Source organism: Ammodytes marinus, assembly GCF_949987685.1.
Source record: "Ammodytes marinus genome assembly, chromosome: 15".
Taxonomy (NCBI): Eukaryota; Metazoa; Chordata; class Actinopteri; order Uranoscopiformes; family Ammodytidae; genus Ammodytes; species Ammodytes marinus.
In genome coordinates, this window is record NC_137219.1 from 8,849,753 (window position 1) to 8,872,159 (window position 22,407).

A 22,407-nucleotide genomic window follows, 5' to 3' on the forward strand; every position below is an offset into this window, starting at 1 on the left:
TGTATCTCTGAGTCATTCAAAATGGAAACTTATTTTTTTGAATGAGGATCACCAAATACTAAAAGGCATTTTTAGTTAATTTCATATGTAATGAAACTATATGCAAGCTATTTTGAAGTAGGCCCTATTTGAGTGTTTGCCTGGAATCTGATCAAAACTGGTGAGAAAAGATAAAGCTATTCGTTTCCCTATAACAAGGATCCACTGTTAAATAAAGGTGTACACAGTGAGAACAGTAAATAATTTGGAATGGGGCTTCCATTCATGCAGGTGTTGCCTAATATACACTTTTAAATAGCCTATCCACTAGTTTCCTAAAAAAAAAAAAATTATGGCTATCATTTACACCTGCATGGTAATTTTTTTTTCTCTAAATCGGACATCTTTAACACAATGTTAATAATTATATTTTGTTTAGATGATGCATTCTGTGTGAATCTGAACATGTTTGTTTAGGGACGTCTGGGTTAAGGTGCTGTCACCGGATCAGATGGAGTGAGGGAGAATGAGAGAAGGGAGGGGAGGAGTGGACAGACACTGGTAACGGAGGGGGAGGCGTTTGGCTCGGTGAAGACGGGGAGTGAGCGAGCAGAGAGGGTGAGAGAAAGGCAGCGGATCTGGCCCTTTAAATCACCAATACAGCGCATTCGGAGGTGAGTTTGGAGATATTTAGGTATTTTGTGTCTCTCCCCGTGTGTAATAATTGTAACGCGTCTGTTTGCGCCTCTGCAACCCCGGCTACTCATCACCGAGGGCGGCTGCAGCGGAGAGGGGCTTCATCAGTGTCACGAATCCGGTTTTCCCCAGCCCTTTGCCGGCAGAGAGGGTGGGGAGGACCGGGGACAGGGTCAGTGGAAGATTTCCTCAGGCTGGACTCTGAGGACGCACAAGCCACTGTACCCAAAGAAAAAACTCTGGATGTTATAGGTTTGAACTGCCGTATAACGATCAATTTGCATAATAGCGGAACATAAAGGCATGCGCTCCTGTCTTGTGCCCATTGTCGCTGGATGGGTTTCATATTGGCTGCTGTAGCCTGCCTCCTTCAAAACATGTCACCACCCTGCTCCAACGGCTAACAATTAGGGCCTATTCGCCTATATATGCCTGGTCTTTACTTGGGGGGAAATGTCTCTTTGGCTTGGATATGTTCACAATGTCTGACTGTGCTTGCGCGCCTGTGCGTATGCGTGTGTGTTAGTGTGTTGTGTATGTGTGTGTGGAGCGTGGATAGCCATGGGAGAGAGGACATGCTGTTCTATCCATCAAAATGCCCGCATTGTGTTTTCACACGGTAGAGCAGCGAGCAGGGCCTGTAGCGGAGAACACGGCTTCGAAGTGCAGGCCCGATCGGCGCTGGGGAGCAGCTGATCAATAAGGATTGATGCATTTCTGCGCGTCTTGAGAGCGGCCGTGGGCTCGCCGGCTGGTTGGCTGGGGCCTGTCCAGCTCTGTTGGCCGTTCTTTTGGTCCAGGCCATTACAAATGACCAGCTAACTCTATAGGGTTTGCCTCTTTGCAAGCAAATGCTTTACATTTTAGGATTTTATGGAGAAGATACATTTGCCTGTGAGGGAGAAGAAATTCCATTCTGGGCTGTTTTTTTTTTAATAAGAGTACAGCTTCCTCCTCTCAACGCGGAATGCGCCATAAGAGAAAGTTTGAAAAATCAACAGGCTGAGGAAATCAAAGCACTAGGTTTATGATTTCACTTAAGTGTGGAAAAAGTGGTTAAAGCAACATATTTCTTTGCTCCAAAGTCCCTACCAGTTGACATGGCTGTCACCTTGTATCAGTAGCATATTTGCCCAGCTTTGTTAAAGTGTGTTTATTATTTTAGTAGCAAAGTGCACACACAAAAAACTTCTCCTTCAGTTTTTGTCGTGACTGGTGATTTAACTGTGTGGTAGTTATCCAGGTTGTGGGATACTGTATATGCTTGGTTTATTGTAGGCTGCTGCTGATGTTGCTTGTAACCCATTCTGTAGTCTTCGTTTGGCTGTCAGTGATGCCGTATGTCAGGTGACAATGACACAGACTAAACTGTAGGTTGTGTAGCCTTTCCCACAAGGTAGACAAGTCACATTTTTGGGTTAAACATGACTTTTAGGTTAGGTTTCCATCAAGTCAGAGTTGGGCTTGGGCATGTAGCTGTCAGCCATAATTAGTGTGAGAAATGCACAATGTATGGGCTACTTTTTTTTACTAATGTTAGTACAATGTTAGTTGTTGATGTACACTAATGTATTTTTTCTGGTATCAATACTCAAAATAAGGATTGACTATCAGCGGTATTGATAAACCCATGCCTGATCTCCAATGCTGTCAAAAACAAGTTTGCATGAATGCCAGAGAGAACAACTGAACAGAAAAAAAGGTGGACACAAGCCTTCCAAAATTGGAGTATTTAGCCTCTTAGGGTCTTGTCTGGATTAGGATTAGATCCCAAGCAGGGTTAAAATGATGATAAGGATTTAGAATTAGTCTGAGTTCGGGGCGGGTGACAATCAATAAATGTCCTCCCAAGTATAGTAATACAAATATACTAGGTTAATTTACAGAGACAGAAAGAGAGAGAGTTTCACCAGGTGTTACAATATAAATCTATTCACTCTGTCAATCTCACACAAAGACTTGCGCACGCACGCGCGCGCACACACACACACACACACACACACACACACACACACACACACACACATAGACACACATAGACACACACACAAAAGCCCTAATTACAGACATGAATCTCTGAGCTTCTCCACAGCAGGAGTAATTAAAGCAGGATTCTCCTCCCGGGAGAGAGGGTGACAGACAGAGAGACAGAGTGAGAGAGACAGTCGTAACAAACTTGTAGTGATGTATGTGTGGAGCGAGGTGTGTTTTGATCATAGGTATCAGTGGGGAAACCTCTTCACTGTGCAAACAGGAATGAAACTGGATTTTTGTTAGTTTTTAATGGGTTTTGGACAAGATTTTTATTTTTCGATCAGCAATGCAGGAATGTCCCACAGTCTGATCCATTCAGTGGTATTACAGTTGCTTCACAAGGTTGTGATGACGGATATGTTGTTACAAATGACAATGGGGATGATGACAATTTGGCATCAAAGCAAAATAACACATTGTGTTCTCAAAATTAGTGCAGTTTTTTTTATTTTTTTTATATGAAAAAAAAATTAAAAATTCTTTGGCCTCCTCCGAAGCAAAATGTGGAAGTTTGTAATGTTAGACAATTAAAGTCAGCAGTTACCCATCAGAATTGATAAGGATATGACAATGACCCCTGTGTGTATCAGTGGAACTAAATAGGAACTCAAGTGAATGATTAGGATCCACTCACATTTTGAAATGTATCAACTGTTTGCCTTTATGTAACGATGCTTCTTAAACTGCCATCTTACCTGGTTCTCCCCTTTATTTTCACAGAGACAAGCCAATGTAAGCTCAGCTGCCGTCCGGCTCTGTCGTCTTGACTTGGCAACTGTCCCTGCAACGCTCAAACTGTCCTCTACCATCCAGTCACGTCTGTGTTCAGAGAGAGTCCTGTCTGCATACCATCAGCCAGGTACCATATTAACTCTACTTGTTGTTGCGTTATGGTTGTGAATACATTCTAAAAGCTTGACGACTTCTTAAATGACAACCATAGATCTAATTATCTAATATTTTTAAAGTTGCTATTTTAAATAGTTAAGCTTCATTCTTAATCATACTGTGCATTACGTCTTTGTAAACTGCCTTTTGATTAAAAAACACTTATTTTAGTTTCACTCATATAGGAGCATTGCAACAGCATGTTGTCACCTCACAGTGGTGCTATAACCCAGATCCCTGAATGAAGCTATTGATGACTTGAAGGGTGATTCACTTTATACATAATTGCAATATTGTTTAAAAGAATACAACATGAAGAACACTTTGTATAGTGTAAAGTGCAGAATTGCTAATGAGGAAAATGTTTCACAACGGTCAATTTTGCAATTTCAATGAATATGTAGGGGAAGGTGGGGTGATTTGTGCATTTTGGAAGTTGCAAAACCCCTTGTTTCTAGAAAACCGTGGAAGAAATTGGAAATGTGACCACATATTTAAGAAGAGCCATCCATTTGACTCATCCTGTAAAGAAGGGAGACACAAGGAATAAGATATAAGCACATTTAAGCTCAAAAAACTGTGTTTTGCCTTTCAAAGTAAAATTTCCATGATCAAGGTTTTTTGATTATTGTGTCTGAACAATTATAGACACGTTTGAAAACATTTGACACATGTTTTAGTGCTTTGGTATGCTACACTTTGAGTCTATATAGTTAGCACAATGTCAACCCTAAATTGCTGCATCATGCCTATTATCCAAAATTCTGGGGATGGGGTGATTTGTGCGCAAGGGCCTGGGTGAGTTATAAGTAAGTAAGTAAGTAAAATGTATTTATAAAAGCACATTTATGACAGTTTGCACTGTCCAAAGTGCTGTACATAGTGCATTCAGTAGGTAAACAATGAAGGTAAAATAACAATAACCAAAATAAAAGACGTAAAGCCCATACATCCACATAAACACAGATAGTAGTGCAGAGGTAAGTAAGTAGTGCAGAGGTTAATGGGGAGGAAACACCAGGGTGTACATATGGGTTTTGAGCCTTGATTTAAAGGCAGAAATGTAGGGGGAATCACATTTGTCAGGTGGCAGTTGGTTCCACAAGCACGGAGCAACTAGTGCAAAGTACATTTCTGAGAGTTGTGCCAGTGGCATGGCTGTATACGCTGGTCACCAAAAGAAAGTGATAGTCTACAGTAGCTCAGGAGAGAGTGACATCTCAATTCCACTTAACGACACCACTGATGAGAGTTCAGATGGCCAGAAAGATGATGATGGTGACTTTGTCATTGTGACACAATGACGCACAAATCACCCCACTACGTGGGGTGATTTGTGCGACAAGACAACTTTTTTTCCGAAAGCTATATTTCTTAAACAGTTTATTCCAGATCCAAAGTTTTTATTGCCAGGGATGCACAACATCCTGAAATATATGTACATATTTGAGTTGGAGACATAACTGTCAAGGCCTCACTTTAAAATCACTTTGAGTAAAAAGTTGCACAAATCACCCCACCTTCCCCTATTTGGTGAAACAAATGTATAGGAAATCAGAATTATTAAATTTTCTTAATGCAAATGAATGCATTCATGGTAGAATATCTGCCTCAGAAATGTAGTGCGGTATAAACTAGCATCACATTTTATATTGTCATACACTGTAAATAGGTATGTGTACATCTATAAAGTACCAGGGGTTCATTCCGTGAAATTCAAAAAGTGGTCTATACAACACTGCAGCCAGGAGACAACTTGTCAATCTGTACATGCAAAACGATGTTCCTAGTACATTTTTAGTAGCCAGGACAAGAGTCACTCAGCCCTTCCTCTACCTGCATAACCACATGAGGCGCACCGGCATACTTGATGGAATCATCCATTATTATCTGCATAGTAAACAAATGTTTTAACTGTCCTTCCCTTCCTTCTCTCATTCAGTTTCCTCCTTTGTTGGTGTAGTCTGATGGATCAGTATGTCTACCACTAATAATATCGCCCAGGCCAGGAAACTGGTGGAACAGCTGAGGATCGAGGCAGGGATCGAACGCATTAAGGTAGGACGATGCTTTACGGCCTCCTCCATCTTCCTCTTCTTGTCCCACTATATGCTCTCCAATATAAAAAACCCAGACTAATCCCCCCCCCTCCCTCCTCTTGCCTTCCCTCTCCTCTCTCTCAACAGGTGTCTAAAGCAGCAGCAGACCTGATGAGTTACTGTGAGCAGCACGCCCGTAGCGACCCTTTGCTGGTTGGGGTTCCCACCTCCGAAAACCCCTTCAAGGACAAGAAACCCTGCATCATCCTATAGCCGCTCTACGCTGAACCCCTGCCACACACACACACACAAACTCACACACGTTCTTAAACACTCATGCACACACAGACACACACCCACACATACACGTTCAGTATTTACATGGATTCCTAAGACACACACCTTAAGCAGCCCTTGCAGGATAAACACACACACACACACACACACACACACACGCATGTAAAACACAAACACACTCCCAAAAATAGCCACTCTGGAAAAGCGCCATACACCGGAGCCACAGGTAGGGGGCAGGTATCTTGTGCTCACTGTGGCTGAGTTCAGTATATATGACTGAGTATGATCCAAGGTGCTTTGGTAATGTTCATATATGCTGGTAAAATTAACTACAAGCATCAGCTTAACTTGAAAAAGGGATTTGGACATTAATAATCAGTAGGAAACCTGTACCCCCTCTCTCTCTTTTGCCATTAAATAAGGGGTTAGGTTGAAGGATGGACAGCAGTGCCATAGGCAAGGAGTGGGAGGATGCATGTGTGCAACAGAAAAGGACAGTACGCGCTCCCGCCAACCGTGCCAAACACGACTTGGTGTCCCATTAAAAACCCAACAAAAGCTTTTTATCGTGAAAAAAAAGCTCTGAGGTGTATTTGCCCCTCGAAACTTGCCTGTGCTAAATCGTAGCGGGTCATTTTGGAGCGAGTGGCCGAAGCCTTTGCCTTTTTTTTAGTCGGGCTAGCATGTTCCCAACCCAAACCCTGTATCGACAGACCTTCTCTGCCTGTGGCCTCACTGTGGCCGTCTGCAGCCTTTGGCCCAAAACCTCCAGCTGTGCCAACCTGTACAGAGAGTCGTCTCTAGATGCTGATCTGCCGTCAGCTATTAACCTGCGGCCCATTGTGGCTGCTGTTGGTTGAGATCGATGTCGAAGCTGACTTCAGATCTGCACCTATGAGGGGAGCATAGTGAACTGCTCTACACAGAACTCGAGCTATTAACCCTGGACGTTTACTGCATTTTTTTTCTTAAGAAATACTTGTTTGTGAACTCAATGTACGTTTTGATATTTTGTTGAAGCGTTAATTACAGATGATACTGTACTTTTTTTTTTATTACTGTTGTTTTGCTTTGACATAGGTGTTGCCCCTGGCTGATCAGGTTTGTCTTCGTGTCTGGCGTTAAATGCTAGTATTAATGAGACAACAGGAGATCTGGTTGTAGACCAGGGGTAGCACCTGACTACATACCTGCTGAGATCTTAAACAAAGGTTTCTACTGTACATCAAGCCTCCCTTGTGCTTTACCCTTAAAAGAGGGTGAGGTCGCAGACTGACCACACCTGAGAACCAGTTTGCAAGGACTGCAAGGCCAGAAGAGAAAACCCAGACTTAAAAAGTAAAAGTTAAGCTGTACCCCAAAAAAGTTATGCCATTCCTGCTTTCCCCGCTTACGTTGGATTATTTCAATTGGAAGTTTTTTTATAAGGTTCAAGGAAGGAAAATAAGAGACATAGCCTATTGCATTTGATAGTGAAAACATGGAGGTGTTTTTTTTTTTGCATCCACAGTGGACAAAGGGGGATAAATCACGTTTCAAAGCATATCATTCTGGATTAGAATAAATATGACCTGGCTTTAGTCGTCTTTTAAGTTTCCAGTTTCCAGAAGAGCTTTCTCAAACTGTCCATGTATACTGGATCGGTTCCTCCTCTCCTCCACAATGCTCCTCTCTGAAAAACCAAACTTGATTGTAAAAACTGAATATAAAGAGATACAAAAAAACACAAATGAAGAAGTCAAGAGAAACAAGCTAAGTGTACAAACTTTATTTCAGACATGTGCAGAAGTGATAAGTTGAAGAGTAGCTGTTTTGGGTTTATTTTCAAGTTTCTTCTTTCTATGGAGTCCATGGAACCTGGTCAGTTGAGTATTACCCCTGTACAGTGTTTGTAAGATACAAAATCGAAACACAGAATCCCCCTCTGTGGATTTTGGATTTTTTTTTTTAGTACTACTTATTCTGTTCTGTCAGTCAGGATGTCCGTCTTCATTTACTATCATTTATTTTTTTCGTCATTCAGGTTTTTTAGGGGATGCGACAGATACAAATAAAAACACCTGATGATGATATATTAAGATAATGCAAGTAATAATAATGATAATAAAAATAATTAAAAACATAAGCCCTGTTTAGTTTTAGGATCACATGCTGTTAGAGGATGAATCAACATCGGACCTCATTCCAGGGGCAGTATCCAGCCTCCCCATCTATCCTTTAACACCAGAGCAGCCCAAACGTGTTTTTCCTCAATAGTCGGTTTTGGGGACAACAGGCAACTAGGATAACACTCACACACTCACACACACACACACACACACACACACACACACACACACGTGACACCCACTCGCTCTGCAGTTTGTATTTTAGAGCTGATTGTCATTTGTCAGTGGTCAAAGGTGAAAGGAGCGTTAAGGCTGGGCATAAAGAGCTGCTTTGGACAGTTAATTGCTGCAGGAAAGGAGCTTTGTGCAGTCATATTTACATTTGAGAACTTAGCAGAGGCTTTTGTCAGTAGTACTGTACACACGGAGACATGTGCACAGACTTATCGGTTGCTGATGGACTGTCAGGGGAGTTGAACCCACTGCTTTTCTGTTCTCTAATCACTAGGTCAATATGAGCCACCTGCTATACACTGACTTTTTGGGAGTCAGACGTTTTTTGTTAGGAGGTAGTGAGAGATGAGCAGTTGTTAGTTTGTGTCTCGATGGGTCCACGGCTGTGCGTATTGTTTGAAAAGCAGGGAACAACTTGCACCGTTACCCATGTTAAAAAGTGATTTAGTGTCTCAAGTCTTAAACGTGTCATTCTTTTCATACAAAATGTAAAGCTCGACATTTCCAGATTTGTTCATTGGCTGTATGGTAATAATTAAGATAGCCTAACTTAGCATGATGACTGGAAACAGGGGGGGGGGGGGGGGGGGCAGCTAGCCTAGCTCTGGCCAAAGGTGTCCAAATCCACCTACCAGCACCTCTAGCGCACTTATTAACATGGTAAATAATATTTGTTAAATCTGAATGGAAATAGAAAGTATAAAAAATAAATAAAAACAGTTTGTTGTTTTCAAAGTTTTGAGCTTCAAAGGTTTGGGTAGGCTGATTTTTCTATCTTTGGACAGAGTTAGGCTATATGTGCCCAGTCTTTATGGTCTTTGTTAAGCTAAGCTAGCCAGCTGCTGGCTTTAGTTTCCTTTTTAATGTATAGACATGAGAGAGCGTCTTTTTTTCTTGGCAAGAAAGATTTTAAGCATATTCCCAAAAATGTGAAAACTATTTATTTGAAAAAATAAAAATACAACTTATACAACAAGGTTAAATTGCTAATTAATGTGACTGCTTGCTAAATGTGGGCGATAATTTCTCATACAAAGCTCTGCTTCATCTCTGATTTGCCTTTGTTCCAAACAGAGAGCAGGAGCCATAGCGAGGGCTGAGGGTGCTAGTGTTTGGTTGCTAAAAAAGATGATTCAGCAAAGCTGTATAGGCGGAGGAGCGAAAACAGCACGTGTGCTATGTGTGAGTGGTGTGTATTTGAGAGAGACACGGTGTGTAAGAACACACAGTGCCTCCTTTTGCTTAAAGTACTGCAGCCCTGTAATTTACAGGTCAGGGTGAGTGTGACCGGGGGAGGGGTCATGTGATGCTGTCTGAGTCAGAGCAACATGGTTATGGCCTCCACTCACTCTTTTCATCATTAACAGGGCTGGTGTGCATATCCTGGAGAAGAGTAAAAATGTTCTCACAAGCTTAAAGCAAACCCCAATCATAGTCACAAAGCTGTCAAATTCCCTTTATGAAGCAATCGACATGATGTACTTCTGAGATGAAGGCTCCGTTCCAAGGCTAGATTTGTAACATTGTACGTTATCTAGCGAAAATTAATGAAATAGGTCTCCATCTTCGTATTTAAGCCACTATCTGTCGAAATGTCAAACTAACCCTATAAACTAACTCTGTAGAGTACATAGAAAATATAGTTAAATTTGAAGAAATAATAAAGAAACCTGAGTGCATACTTCAGTGACAGCTAAGAAGTATCTCAGAATTACTTATCTGGGATTAGTTTTCTTTTCCCAGAATCTGAGCTATTGTAAGATTGAGGAAATAACTGTTTCATTGCTGGTGTTTAGGGAAAGGTGCAGCAAAAGTGAAGAGGGATAACAACTGCAAGAATATTCACACAACATAAAACAAGCATCCATACATATCAGCACACACTGATGGTGTCCTGGAGATGTCTGACAGATGTTTTTTCTTTTTAATTTTTTTCCTCAATCAATTTTTTTTTCAATCATTCCATAGCTGGTTGGGCTTACAATCAGAGACAGCCGCGTTGATTCGGCTGACAGTGTGTCTGATCGGTTGGTTGTTAGTTTGCCTTTTAGTGGCGTATGTTGTGTTATGCTGGTCTTGGGGTTATCAGATCAACAGAATGAACAGTGTTAAACTATAACACATGGCTCCAGGTGGAAATCCATTGGTGTTGTGACACAAAGTGTGAAGTTCATTTCTGGTCAGGTGGGGAAGAGTTGAGGCTCCTCACCGGCGTACTTTGAAATCAAACATCACTGCATCCATCAGCTCTGAGCCCCTTACCAAGACCCATCTTTTGTGTTCTGATCTCCTGTGTATGCATACAGTATATGTATCTTTTTGCCTTGATTGATTATGAAGAAAATATATCTATTTTTTGTAACTGTTCTCTGATGTGCCATAACTCATGTTTTCTTGCACACTGTTAATATTTTGTGGATATTGCTGTTAAAAAGATGATATTGAGAAGTAGATAACATTAATAAAAAGATGATATAATAACACATGCTTTTGAATCATCTTTATTTAATTTCACGCTGGCTCTATGGATGGTAATGTCTGTCAGAGCCGGGGCCGTAATGTTTTGGTCCAGACTAAAATATCTTAACACCTACAGGGTACAATGCCATGGAAAGCACATATTCAGGGTTTCCAGGGGATTAAACCTAATGACTTTCCATTTTCAGTTGTTGGGTCAAGTTATTTGTTGTGTTGTTCTCACCTTTATTGGACAGTTAAGTGCAGACAGGCAACGCAGGGAGAGAGAGCGGAATAACTCACTGTTTTTTTTTACAAGTTCATAGTCTTAAAATTTGGTACACACACACCCATGTCCCTCTCAGGATGAATTGTAAAAACTTTGGTGATCCCCTGATCTGGTTAAAATTTGAAATTTGAGTTTAAGAACAGTACCTGCAATACTGATGACATCCCCAGCTGTACTCTGTGTTTGCTGCTAATAAGCGATTAATAGCATTCTAACAAGTTAAACTAAGATGGTAAATATTATACCTGATAAGATTAGGATGTGAGTGTCAAGTTGTTTGAACCTGTTTTCCAGGCAAAATTAGAACATGGTAATTGTTGTTAATGTTATAAATAAGGCTGGGACACTTATTTCCAACAATATGATATGGAAAACATTATAAAGTAAAGTCAGAGTGTTATTTATAAGCTGCAGCATATTGATTTATTTTAGGTGTTTTTAATTGTGTATGAGTAGGAGGGTCTGACCTTTTCTCACACTGTTTGTATGCACCTGGACACACATGCCTTCTGGCCTAGCAGGTACGCGATGTGCAGAACAAAGATAAAAACACCATACAAAGTAAACAAAGACGATTGCTCGGTAAAACCTCATGTCCTGTCAGATGGGTCATTTAACAGGAATGTCATTGTTACTACACGTCCTCTGTGCCCCGTTGTCTCTGTGCCCTTTAAGCACTGCTATGTCTCCTCCAAGTTCAAACTATAGTCCTCCCCCTAAAACCCTGCTGCCGGGCAAAGCCAATCATATATAGGGTGGGTGAACCACAGCCAATCAGAAGTGGGCCTCCACATTAGCCAGGCCCCTGTCCAGCTGATGGTAAACAAATGGGAGGTCCATGTGCCTGAATGTTCCCATCTCCTGTGCTTTGCAGTCGGAGCTGTGAGCAGACATGTGAGAGCAGAGGGTGGGGTGGGGAAAGGAGGACAGAGGGGAGGGTGAACTGCTTGTGTTGCAGGGACATCTTGCTACCTGATCATGTGGAGATACCTTACTCCGGGTGGGGTTACACCAACACTAAATTACACATGGTTTTGGCTCTCAGCCTATGGAACATGCATCTGCAGGTTAAAGTGAATTAAAACATAAAACAAAAGCGGAATGAAGAGGGCTTAGGAGAAATGAAACCAAGTGTTTTTTAGCTGGCAACTTGCCCCCCCCCTCCCTTTCTTTTCTAAACGTGTAGGTACAGTAGTTCTGCTTCAGCTTGTTTGGCCTGAATGTTCCAACACAACACAAAGAGTGTCTGTCTCCGCCCTTAGTTTCTCCCTGCAACAGACTTACGCTTGTTTGGCCCCGTCATGCAAGTGTGCATGTTTTTTTGATTACTTCAACCCAAATGTAAAACTGGAGTTGCATGACTCAGCTGTAGTTCCAGTTCCATGACGCACACACGACTTTTGTTTTGTTTTGAAATTCGAGCACAAATTCTTGCTAAAGCCATCAGCCATCAGTTTTGAATACAATCATTTATTGAACTTGTTAACAGAGAACAAAAAAATTAGACCATGAATTACACACAAAACTGATACAATCAATACATTACTGGTGTAGCACTGACTGTAGCATAATGTGCAGCACAGAGAATGTACAGCTTATTCTCCCATCAGATCAGACACAGTTTATCATATTGCTTTTTCTGTCCCCTCTTCTGACCAATAAACCATCATGGTCAGCTCTGTCCTGTGCGACTTTAACCCGAACACCATTTCCATTGCCGTTTCCATGGCAACGATTCCTTCGCAGGTTCAGCTGCTCATTTGGAGAACGCAACAAACCGCATGCCCAGTCTTTTCTAAAGAAAGACCCGAGTATTGTGCACGCATACCACACATTCACACACACCTTCTGTCCAAGGACTCTCCCGTGTCGGAATACACAGGAATGTTGGGCATAGTTTCATAACTGCATTCCTGTCCAGTTCCTGGAAAGAAAATACAGGCTTTCCAGATACGAGTCGGGGTGTGGACAATGGACATATTAGTTTGAATGCTGCTAAACCTCTTATTGATGGGCACACCCCATCAACTTGGCAAAGAGCCAAACAAAAGCAGAAAATAGAAGCGTACATTTAGTTTTACAGATGTAAAAACACAGTGGCCTGGATAGGGGAATCTGCCTTTGAGAGTTTGTGAACTAGTCTCGCCTCTTGACTATTTTCACTAGTCACTGAGATGGGAGTGCTTGGCTCCACACGTGTCATCAGTCAGGATAGCCCCAGCCAGTTCACTCCAGGCCACCTGCCCCTGCATGAGCCACTATAGACGTCTCAGTTCATTGGTATCTGAACCTCGAAGGCGCCTATGTTTTCCCTCAGCGTTCCTGCAGCACCAGTTCAGCCACCCACTGGTCAAGTCGCCGGCTCTCCTGGCAGTAGGCGCCCACCTCTTGTAGCCTGCAGTGGTCGGCCTGGGGGTTCTGCACCGGAAAAAACAAAGCAACATCAAAATTCACGTTCAATCCTTTAGGGGAATCTGGTCTGCAGAAAAGCATTAACATTTTACATTTAAGGACATTCTGAGAAATGGAAAGAAAAAACTGTTGTAGTTCCAAGTGCAATAAAAGTTACTGCCAAGAGTGTGAAGCAACAGTTTAGCTACTGCTTCAGTAGTGATAAATAATACATTTCCACTTTGGCCTTCCCCCAGTTACATATCAAGAGGGTTGTAAACACACACACACACCGTAACCAGCATGCAGTGGAAGTCTCCGTGCTCTTCCTGGTGGTTTCTGTTGGCATCCACTGCGGCACAGAGCAGCTGCTGGAGCCGGCGAACCCCCGACACTCGCAGTATGGTGAGGCTGTTGTCGCAGCAGAAGGACTGCAGCAGGGTGAAGTGGATCTGCAGCGCCACGTCGTCGGCACCGTCAGCTGCCAGCACACACAGGACCACGCTGTCCGGGTCTCTAAAAGGAGGACAGGGGAAAGAGATGAGTTTTAGGCAGGCTATTGAACTCTCATGTCTGCGACTGTTGGGTGGGGCAAAGTTACTCTCTACAATGCAAGAGAAGCATACTTTTACATTTATACTACAGGCACCGTAAGCCAAACTTAATAGTCTCAACTTACGCAATGAGAAGTTTAGCCGATTCATAGATGCCTACGGTCAGGCAGTCTTGTTTCTGAGCCGTCACCAGCAACTCCTCCAGAGCCAGACCCGCCGAATGCATCCTGGAGAGGGAGAAACGGAACAATTCAGATTTTTTTATTTCTGAAATAAGTGATTAATGAGTAGACCAGCTAGCTGCCTTTAGAAAATAAATACATTACTGTATTATACAATTCATTAAATGTTGTTAAAACACTGAGTAAAGGCAAGTAGATAGAGGCTATTGATAAACCCCCAAGTCTCATCAGTTTTAGCTGTTTTGATGCATGCTCATTGTGATAAAATACAGAGGGTATTTTTATGTTAAGCACAATACAAATATACAGCTCTGAGGAAAAACAAGTCTACACAAAATGTTCCTTGATAAGCATCTCTATATTAATGAATGGAAATGCTAAATATATCAATATAGAAATGTTGTCAGTAGTCTACAGAATAAAACTAAAATGTTGATTTTTTTCAAAAACATACTATAGAGTAAGTAGTATAACCAGAGATATTTTGGAGTAATCTCTATTGTTTCCCCCCAGAGCTGTGTAGGCTACTGTAGGGCTATGGTCCATACACAGCCATCTTGCAGTGCAGGCTGTGCAACATGCATCAACAGTACAGTTGGCAGTAGCAGAACTGCAAAATTGGCAAATTGGAATATGAGGGTACCACACTTTTTGAACTAAAAATATCGATGCATAAACGTTCAAAGTCATATTATGCTCAAATCAGGTTCAGTGTAAAGTGAAAGTTGGTTGCAGTTCTGGCAACATCTCTGCACTGCACTCAAGATAAAGTCCTAAATCTAAACGCACAAAAAGTGTGATTTTACTTCACCAGCTCAAGCTCAATGCATGCACGGTTCAAAGGGTGAAAAGTGCATTCCTGCCCAGCACGAGTCCCATGCATGGACATATAAAGAAAGGTCCCATGGTCCTATCCACATGGCTCAGGCAGCCATAAAAACTACCGTTAGTGCAACAAAAAAAACAAAAAAAACGTGCAAGAATATCTCACCTGTTCTCGATGGACCCGAAGCTGTCCTCTGGAATCATGTTTGCATATCAGAAAAATAAATTCCCAGTGAGAAAAAAAAAAAGTCCGGCGGTTGGAGGATTATATTTGTCTCAGTGCGTGCAGGCTGTGCAGGACCGTTGGCAGTAGCGTTTGTTGTTGGCAACGTTGCGACATACTCTTTATACCGGGGGCTGAGAGGAGGGCGGCACCGAAACTACCCGTGTTTTGCAATTGGCTCTAAAGAAATCCAACGTCTCCTTTTGTCACGTGGACTGCTGGTTTGTTTTGTTTTGTTGGCTACACTTTCTTTATAGGTCCATGGCTACACTGATTGATGATTTTACACAACATGGAAGTACAATTCTGCTTTGTCATTCTGACTTTTTGACATAACAGTACCAATATGATGATGCCTATACAAGGCGAATCATCAATAACAATACATTGATTATAATTACAATCATGGGATTGGACGTGGAATATGTTCAGATGCACTTGTGCAGTGGGAGCTCCTCATATTTACATTTAAAATTTCTCTAACTGAACAACAGTGATTGTGAAAATATGAGTGACACCTGGTGTCCTACTGAGGGATTGAACAGTTTGAACAGTTCTTAAATTGTAAAATTGAAAGTGACACTGAGTTTGAAATCAGATGTAAAAAATCAAAAACACTTTTAAAAAACACACAAACACAAACATAGACTTCTGTCAGTTTTAATTGCATTTTTGAAAGTACAGTAAGAACAAGAACAAAACAATGACAACAGTGTGTAACATTGGATATAGTTGCACTGTGCATTTGTACGAGAAAACCCAAGGAAGTGAATTCGAAATGGAATTTAAATTAAAACAGGGCTCACATGTGGCCCCTTTATGCAACAGTGCATGACACCAACTAGTGACATTAAATACAAAAAAAGTGCCAGGTCGTCAAAATAACAGCAACAAGTCAGTTTGAAAACATCAGTTTTCTAGAATACCAAGACTTGAAGATGACACATTAACCAAGTTAATTTAGCAGCTCTTCATGATGCTTTCCATCAAACTATATTATCTTAATCGGCAGGTGGAGTTAGAACGGTAGATGTTGAAGTGTAGTCTACTGTTTTGTTACAGGTGACAAAGACAGGTTATCATTAGACACCATGATATTTGTTAAAAGCTGTTGTTCTGCTGCTTGTAAATAAAAACTAGATTGAAATGGACAAAAAAAATTAAAACAACCATGCATTTCACTTAATATATTTGATCGTCTAATATACTGTAATTTGTTTATGTTGTTGTATTTTCAATGCTACTTTATTTTTATGTTTTAAATTGAGAAATAGGCTAGATTAAATATAATGGTCGGAATAGGGAATTTGCCTTATGTAGCACACATGTTGATAGGCTAATCATGATGTGTAGCCTATGTTAATTCATTTATTTTCAACAAGGCTATTTGCATAAAGAAAAATAAAGAACATTTTTCAATAGGCTAGCTTCAAGGTGAGGTGATTCAGATTATTCCAGAAATTAGTCTAGACAGGACCTGTCTATATTAGATCTTAGTGTTTATTGTTTTTTTATTGAAATCCACGTGTTTTTCTTCAATAGTTTACATGGCTTGTGTCTCCAAATTATTACAGAAAATAGTTATAGGTAGGGCATAGGGGAGAACGGGGTAAGTAGGCACACTTTTTACTCTAGTGAGAATTGCTTATCACCTAAACATCTTTCAATAGTCATTCCTACATTAAATTGAAGCTTAAGGTGTTGGCTTGAAATATGTACCCCTCACATTTTCTATCTTATTGTATCAAAGAAGAAATTAATCATCAAAGACACCATTACACATTGTGACAACCAACCCCATCAAGGGGTCGGTTGTCAAACACTATGGGGTTGTTTGTCACAGTGTTATCTTAATGGGAATAATCTTAAAAAGAAGTCAAGAAAGTAGAACTAAATTTGAAAGTTTAATTGCATTGTCAAGTTGACAAATAGGCCTAAATAACTTACTGTAGCCTTGGCAGCTGGTCTAGTTTGGGATGCACTGGGTTGTTTTGATTTTGTTGCCCTTTTTTCTTTTGCATGCTAGCTGCCTTTTCCTGCTCTATTCTTTCCTTCTCTGGGGTGTCAGTGAGGACACAGCTTGACAATTTATTTCGTTATTGGGTTCCTTTTCTGGCTGCAGCCTTGAGATAACATGTGACAACCAACCCCCCAAAATATTTGACGACCAACCCCAACTTGAATTTCTTGCTAGCATCAAGGCCAACAACCATCTGACAACTAATTAGCTCGCTAACCACAATCTAAAATATAGTTTACCCTTCACACTTTGGATGGGTAACAAGTGTTTTGTTATAAACCCATTGTGTAAAAGCCTAGAAGAAAAATACTGAGGAGCTAAATATTTTCAATTTGACATGAAAAACACAAACAGTTGTCTCACCTCAAATTCAGCAGTCTAACTCCAAGGAAGACTATGTAGGTGACCTCTGATCCCAATTCTGGATATTTACACACCAAAATTTCATAGACAGCGCCTTCTGGTTCCGAGATATAACGATTGTGACAACCAACCCGTGTGACAAATTACCCCGTTCTCCCCTATGTTGTTTACAGAGCACAGAATTAATCAGATTTCGCCTCTCAAAGTGCACCAGATTGATGCATTTAACTTTAAAAGGATAAGGTTTCTTCTGCAGGGGGATGCCCCCAGACCCCCCTAGAAGGTCCATTCTCACCCAACAGGATCTAAAAATCCTGTGAGAAACACCACATGTACAAACGTACTGAATGTGAAAGCATAACCCTATGCCCTTATTTTTAACGGGCTGTCAAAAGAGGCTCATCCCAAATGGGGTTCGTTTTGGTCAATTTCTTCTAGAAATTTGGTACGCACATACTCTTTATCAGCTCTTACCACCAGGCCTAGTGGTATTTCTGCACTGGCTGCTCAACAACCTGGTTCTCAAAGAAGCTGTCCGCGTAGTTCAGCATCTGATCCACGGCCGTCAACAGCAGAACATCAGTTTCCTGGTCCAGGTCCAGCTCCTCACTGTAGTTCTTCACCGGCAGCACACAGGACAAGGGGATGCCCAGAGACTCGCTCAACACCCGCGCCTGAAAGAATGGATGAAGCCATCAATACCACCACAATTTTTAATTTTTTAAAAATCCCAATATGAATTCTCGTGGAGGTCATAAGAATATGGCTGATTACTGAAACATACTGCATACCTTCTTCTGGATGTAAACACTGCGGTAAACATTCTTCAAGTCATCTGCCACCAGCGGACAGGCCTCGTCTACTTTAGTCATCAGCAGAACCTGAGGAATGCCTACACGCACATGGAATCAGAGGTTGAGCGAGATTGGAGGGAAATAGAATAGAAATCAGATTGAAATAAAGCAAAAAAATCAAGTGAAGATATACACTGTAAAATGGTAGAACCATTCTGAAAATGACATAATTGTATTGCTTACCCAGCTGGTTGGTCTTTTTCCGGATGTCTGCGAACTTGTCGAGCATTTTCTGGGTGAGGATAGAGACCGTGCAGGCGTCCACAACATAAACCACACAGTGAATAGTGTCATTTAAAGTCACTTGTTTCTTGAAGCTGGGAGCATCCGCGGCGAGGGGAGTGTAGGGATTGAACTAAAGAACAACGCAAGAGGCGGAATCATATTTTGTTAATTGCTCAATAAACTTGTTAATCAACCATGCACCAGTGACATGAAGATATTGGTAAGAGACCTGGTAACGATCCTTTATGTGTCCCTTGCAGATGTTAACCAAGTCCTCAATGTCCAAACCGGCTTCAGCTGTTTCCTCCAGCCCCATTGTGTCACACAGGATCATGGGAATAGCATCACCGCCTTTCCCTGCTTTGATGGTGTAGGTGCGGAACTTCAGAAGGGAAACAAAATGTGATTTAACTGTGTAATCAGAGCATGTGTGTATCAGTTTTAGATTTGTATTAAAAGCAGTCAAGGAAAGAAAAGTGCAGTATTCTGTTAAACAAATATCTGCATTCTAATGTCCATCTTTTATTCTAATGTTTTAGTAAAAGAAAACTCATAAATGTGTGGAAAGAGAAGTTTAAAGGGATAATGTAACATGGTGTTTTTTTCATAGAAAAAATCCCAATCTTAAAACTAAAAAGTTATAAAGCAGACATATGTAGTGGAGTAGTAATAACCATATTTAACCCTGACTTTTATGATTAAAAAAAATATGACATTTCCTCTTCAACATATAAACAGTATCAAAAAACTTAAACTTGTGCTATTACTTGGGTGGTCACACTCTTCCCCGCTGTACCAGCGATGGCCTGGGATGTCATGTGTCCTCGGAACACTGTGTTGATGGAATTGAAGAAGCTGGACTTGCCAGCTCCGACAGGTCCCACCAACAACACCCGGGCCTGGGGAACTGTTTTAATCTCAGGCTTGTAGTTCTGAATGGTCTTCATCAGCTGCTCCTTTCTCCTAATGGGGACAGAAATGACACGGACAAAAACATTTACAGGTTTAACCCGCATTAGCTGCAGGGTATTAGTTTAACTTTGATGGTTTATAGTTCTCATATCTGTCGCACCTTTGAGCACAACCAACAGTGTTGTCACACTGTACATATAAAGCCTGGAGTACAATTTTACATCACTGCATAAAGGTGAGAAGTTTCACCACTAGAGGTTGCTTTAAAATTAAAAGTAAATCAGGTGACTATCTTACTGTAAGTTGATATACATACAAAATGTGTAAATAATTTCCTTTATTAAGTAAAGGTACGTAACACGGTGGACAAATGTTGAATTTTGGATTTAACATGTTGTTCTTTGTTCTGAATACTTAAATGCTGTGACTTCTAAATGAGTTCATCCATCATCACAAAAGTTTCAAAAGATGTGTACATACTCAGCGGTCCACTGCATGTTTCGCCAGGGTTTGGCCAGGAGATCTCCCAAGCCTGCACATGGGAAATAAATTCATAGTAACATGAGAGCTTCTGTTTCTTCTCACTTGCGCAGTGCATTCACTCTAGTCAACCTTAATGGAACAATAACATCCTTAGTCAGTTTACTTGCATTATGTATAAAAAAGACCCATTATACTAATATATATTAAACCTTGAAAGTATGTGGATGAAAAGAGAAAATGCTTATTGCAACTAAATACCTTCAACTCGATACACCTCACACTCAGTCAGTACCAAGTCGTCCCCGTGCATGTGTACAGCCTGAAATTGGAAGTTTGTCCCTGGAGTGGACAGGATCCCAGGTTGGTCCCCATTCAGAAACACCAAAGCACCGTAATTCGGACCGGTGACTCCGTCTGTGAAAGCACTCTTTCCCCTGATACCTGCCACCCTCAGTGGTTTGTTTCCCTCTGCAGTGATGCTGTAGAGAAAGGCCTCTTCGTCAATGACTTCCTGTCCACTCTGCCTGTAGTCCTTGGAGGTGTAGGCCCCAAAGACAAAGCCGGCAGCGTTGTAGGCGACGATGACAGTAGGCCCCTGAAGGTCACAGCGGTTGTGGAAAGCGGTAGCAGTGAAGCCGTGGACACTGGCTTTATAGAGCAAGTGGAGTCTGGCGTGACCCAGGAGAGAGAGCAGCTTCTTCTGCTGATCTTCAGACAGACTGGATGTGATTACAGGCATGATGGAGGTGGGGAATGTACTAACAGACCTGAAGAGACGGCATGATGGTTAGATAACACAGCAGAGTTTCCAAGTAAGGCATTAAGTCATAAAAAAGGGAGATTTGTTGTCATGTGACATATAAAATATTATAACTTGCATGTGAAATTGCAAAACAACACGTGCGTCTACGTATCTAATGTGTGAAACTTTATTCACATGTGCAGTCTTATGTTGAATGATGGATCCTTTACTTAAGTACACATTTAAAATAGGCCTACTCCACTGCAATTACATTAGAAAAAGGTAGCCTGTGCAACTGATACATACTTATAGAAAACTAGACTGCTCTTTTGGAATGTATTTTTAATGTATTTGTAGTCACATATAGAGTAGTCAGCGCTGGACACATGGAGAGCTCTCGGAGGAGAGACCTTGAATGTTATCTGACCTTTCTGATATTGTTACAAATGAGCAGTCAGCAACATGCAAACAAAGGACAACGGCATGAGTGATAAAAAAAAACACAGATGAGAACATCTTTATTTGAGCTACTTAAAACATACTAAAGTATACCAAATTATAACACTATATTTGTGGTAGCGTTAGTGCGATAAACGTTTTCATACAGAAACAAGTGAAAGTGAAAGTAAACACCATATCAGCCAGACGAAAATATGCCATATTGTCGATCGATAATTGAAACCTGTCCAACAACACACATAAAACACATTTTTATCTTAGTAAAGTGATGCAGTCGGAGGTCATTTAACTCACCTGCACCTACAGTAGTAAACTTTGAGTGGTCAATGGCAGCAGGCGGCTGAGGTTCAGCTGTGTGCTGCTCCGTCGATGATTTAGCGAAAGTGAAAGAATAATCACATCCTCTCAACCTATTTGGGAATTTCCATCCTTTGAAATATAGCCTAAAATATAAAAGTGAAAGTATACTGCTTATAGTACACAAGTGTGGGCAGCAAAAAGTACTTAGATTATCAAAAGTTAATGGCTACTTATTATGCTAATTGAGCCATTTCAATAGGCGAATGTTTTATTGAGCATGATTGTATTTTGTATTGATTAATCGATTGTTTGGTTGATTGATTGATGTGGACATGTGAGCAGCTTTTCAGAGCCGATTTTAACAACTTCAGAACCATTTCATAAACCGGTTTTATGTCTAAAGTTTTGATTTGAAAAGTATAGTAGTGACTAAAGCTGTGAAACAATATTTCCCAAATGTAAGGGAGTATAAGTATAAAGTGGTAAGCCACAGGGCTTCGGTCAAAAATAAGTGTAGTAATTGTGCATTATGTATATGTCACTGTACCTCAATTTTGACTTTTCTTGTTGACACCTAAATTTAAAATGTCCTTAAATCTCAAAATAAATGTATGAGTTAACACTACCACAGCTTAGTGCCACACTTGGACTGAGAAGTGATGGATAATTTTGTGATGTAGGCCTATGTTTTTCTTATAGGACACTTCTTTTGGAATGAAATTATGAATCAGCAAGAAAAGTTAAAGGAAATGCTTCTGAAGAAAAAATAACTGTTTAACTTGTTTTTGACCTGCAGCACTTTTATAACTTTCAATGTCCACACAAGGCAGATGTGCAATTTACATTTTACACA

At 40.9% G+C, this 22,407-nt stretch overlaps 3 protein-coding genes across 4 annotated transcripts; 1 reads left to right on the forward strand and 2 right to left on the reverse strand.

The window, feature by feature from the left end:
* The first annotated feature begins 570 nt into the window (after positions 1-570).
* gng7 (guanine nucleotide binding protein (G protein), gamma 7) lies at positions 571-8,900 on the forward strand. Its single transcript, XM_080042604.1, has 4 exons — positions 571-653; positions 3,430-3,568; positions 5,540-5,655; positions 5,784-8,900. The coding sequence occupies exons 3-4, from the start codon at positions 5,575-5,577 to the stop codon at positions 5,907-5,909; spliced, it is 207 nt and encodes a 68-aa protein (XP_079898730.1). The 5' UTR covers positions 571-653; positions 3,430-3,568; positions 5,540-5,574; the 3' UTR covers positions 5,910-8,900.
* Positions 8,901-12,471: 3,571 nt separating this feature from the next.
* Positions 12,472-15,281, reverse strand: LOC307262057 (growth arrest and DNA damage-inducible protein GADD45 beta-like). The gene is made up of 4 exons (XM_080042796.1): positions 15,140-15,281; positions 14,092-14,193; positions 13,706-13,928; positions 12,472-13,439 (listed from the first exon to the last, which is right to left on the reverse strand). The coding sequence occupies exons 1-4, from the start codon at positions 15,175-15,177 to the stop codon at positions 13,335-13,337; spliced, it is 468 nt and encodes a 155-aa protein (XP_079898922.1). The 5' UTR covers positions 15,178-15,281; the 3' UTR covers positions 12,472-13,334.
* A 637-nt stretch (positions 15,282-15,918) lies between these two features.
* Positions 15,919-21,628, reverse strand: LOC307261893 (interferon-induced protein 44-like). Of its 2 annotated transcripts, none has more exons than XM_080042569.1 (8): positions 21,549-21,628; positions 20,312-20,820; positions 20,051-20,102; positions 19,426-19,621; positions 18,888-19,040; positions 18,617-18,788; positions 18,371-18,471; positions 15,919-18,253 (listed from the first exon to the last, which is right to left on the reverse strand). In XM_080042569.1, the coding sequence occupies exons 2-8, from the start codon at positions 20,790-20,792 to the stop codon at positions 18,062-18,064; spliced, it is 1,347 nt and encodes a 448-aa protein (XP_079898695.1). In that variant the 5' UTR covers positions 20,793-20,820; positions 21,549-21,628; the 3' UTR covers positions 15,919-18,061. The 2 variants fall into 2 exon arrangements, with proteins under 2 accessions (XP_079898695.1, XP_079898696.1); XM_080042570.1 differs by having other exon boundaries at positions 21,559-21,624.
* Between the last annotated feature and the right edge of the window lie 779 nt (positions 21,629-22,407).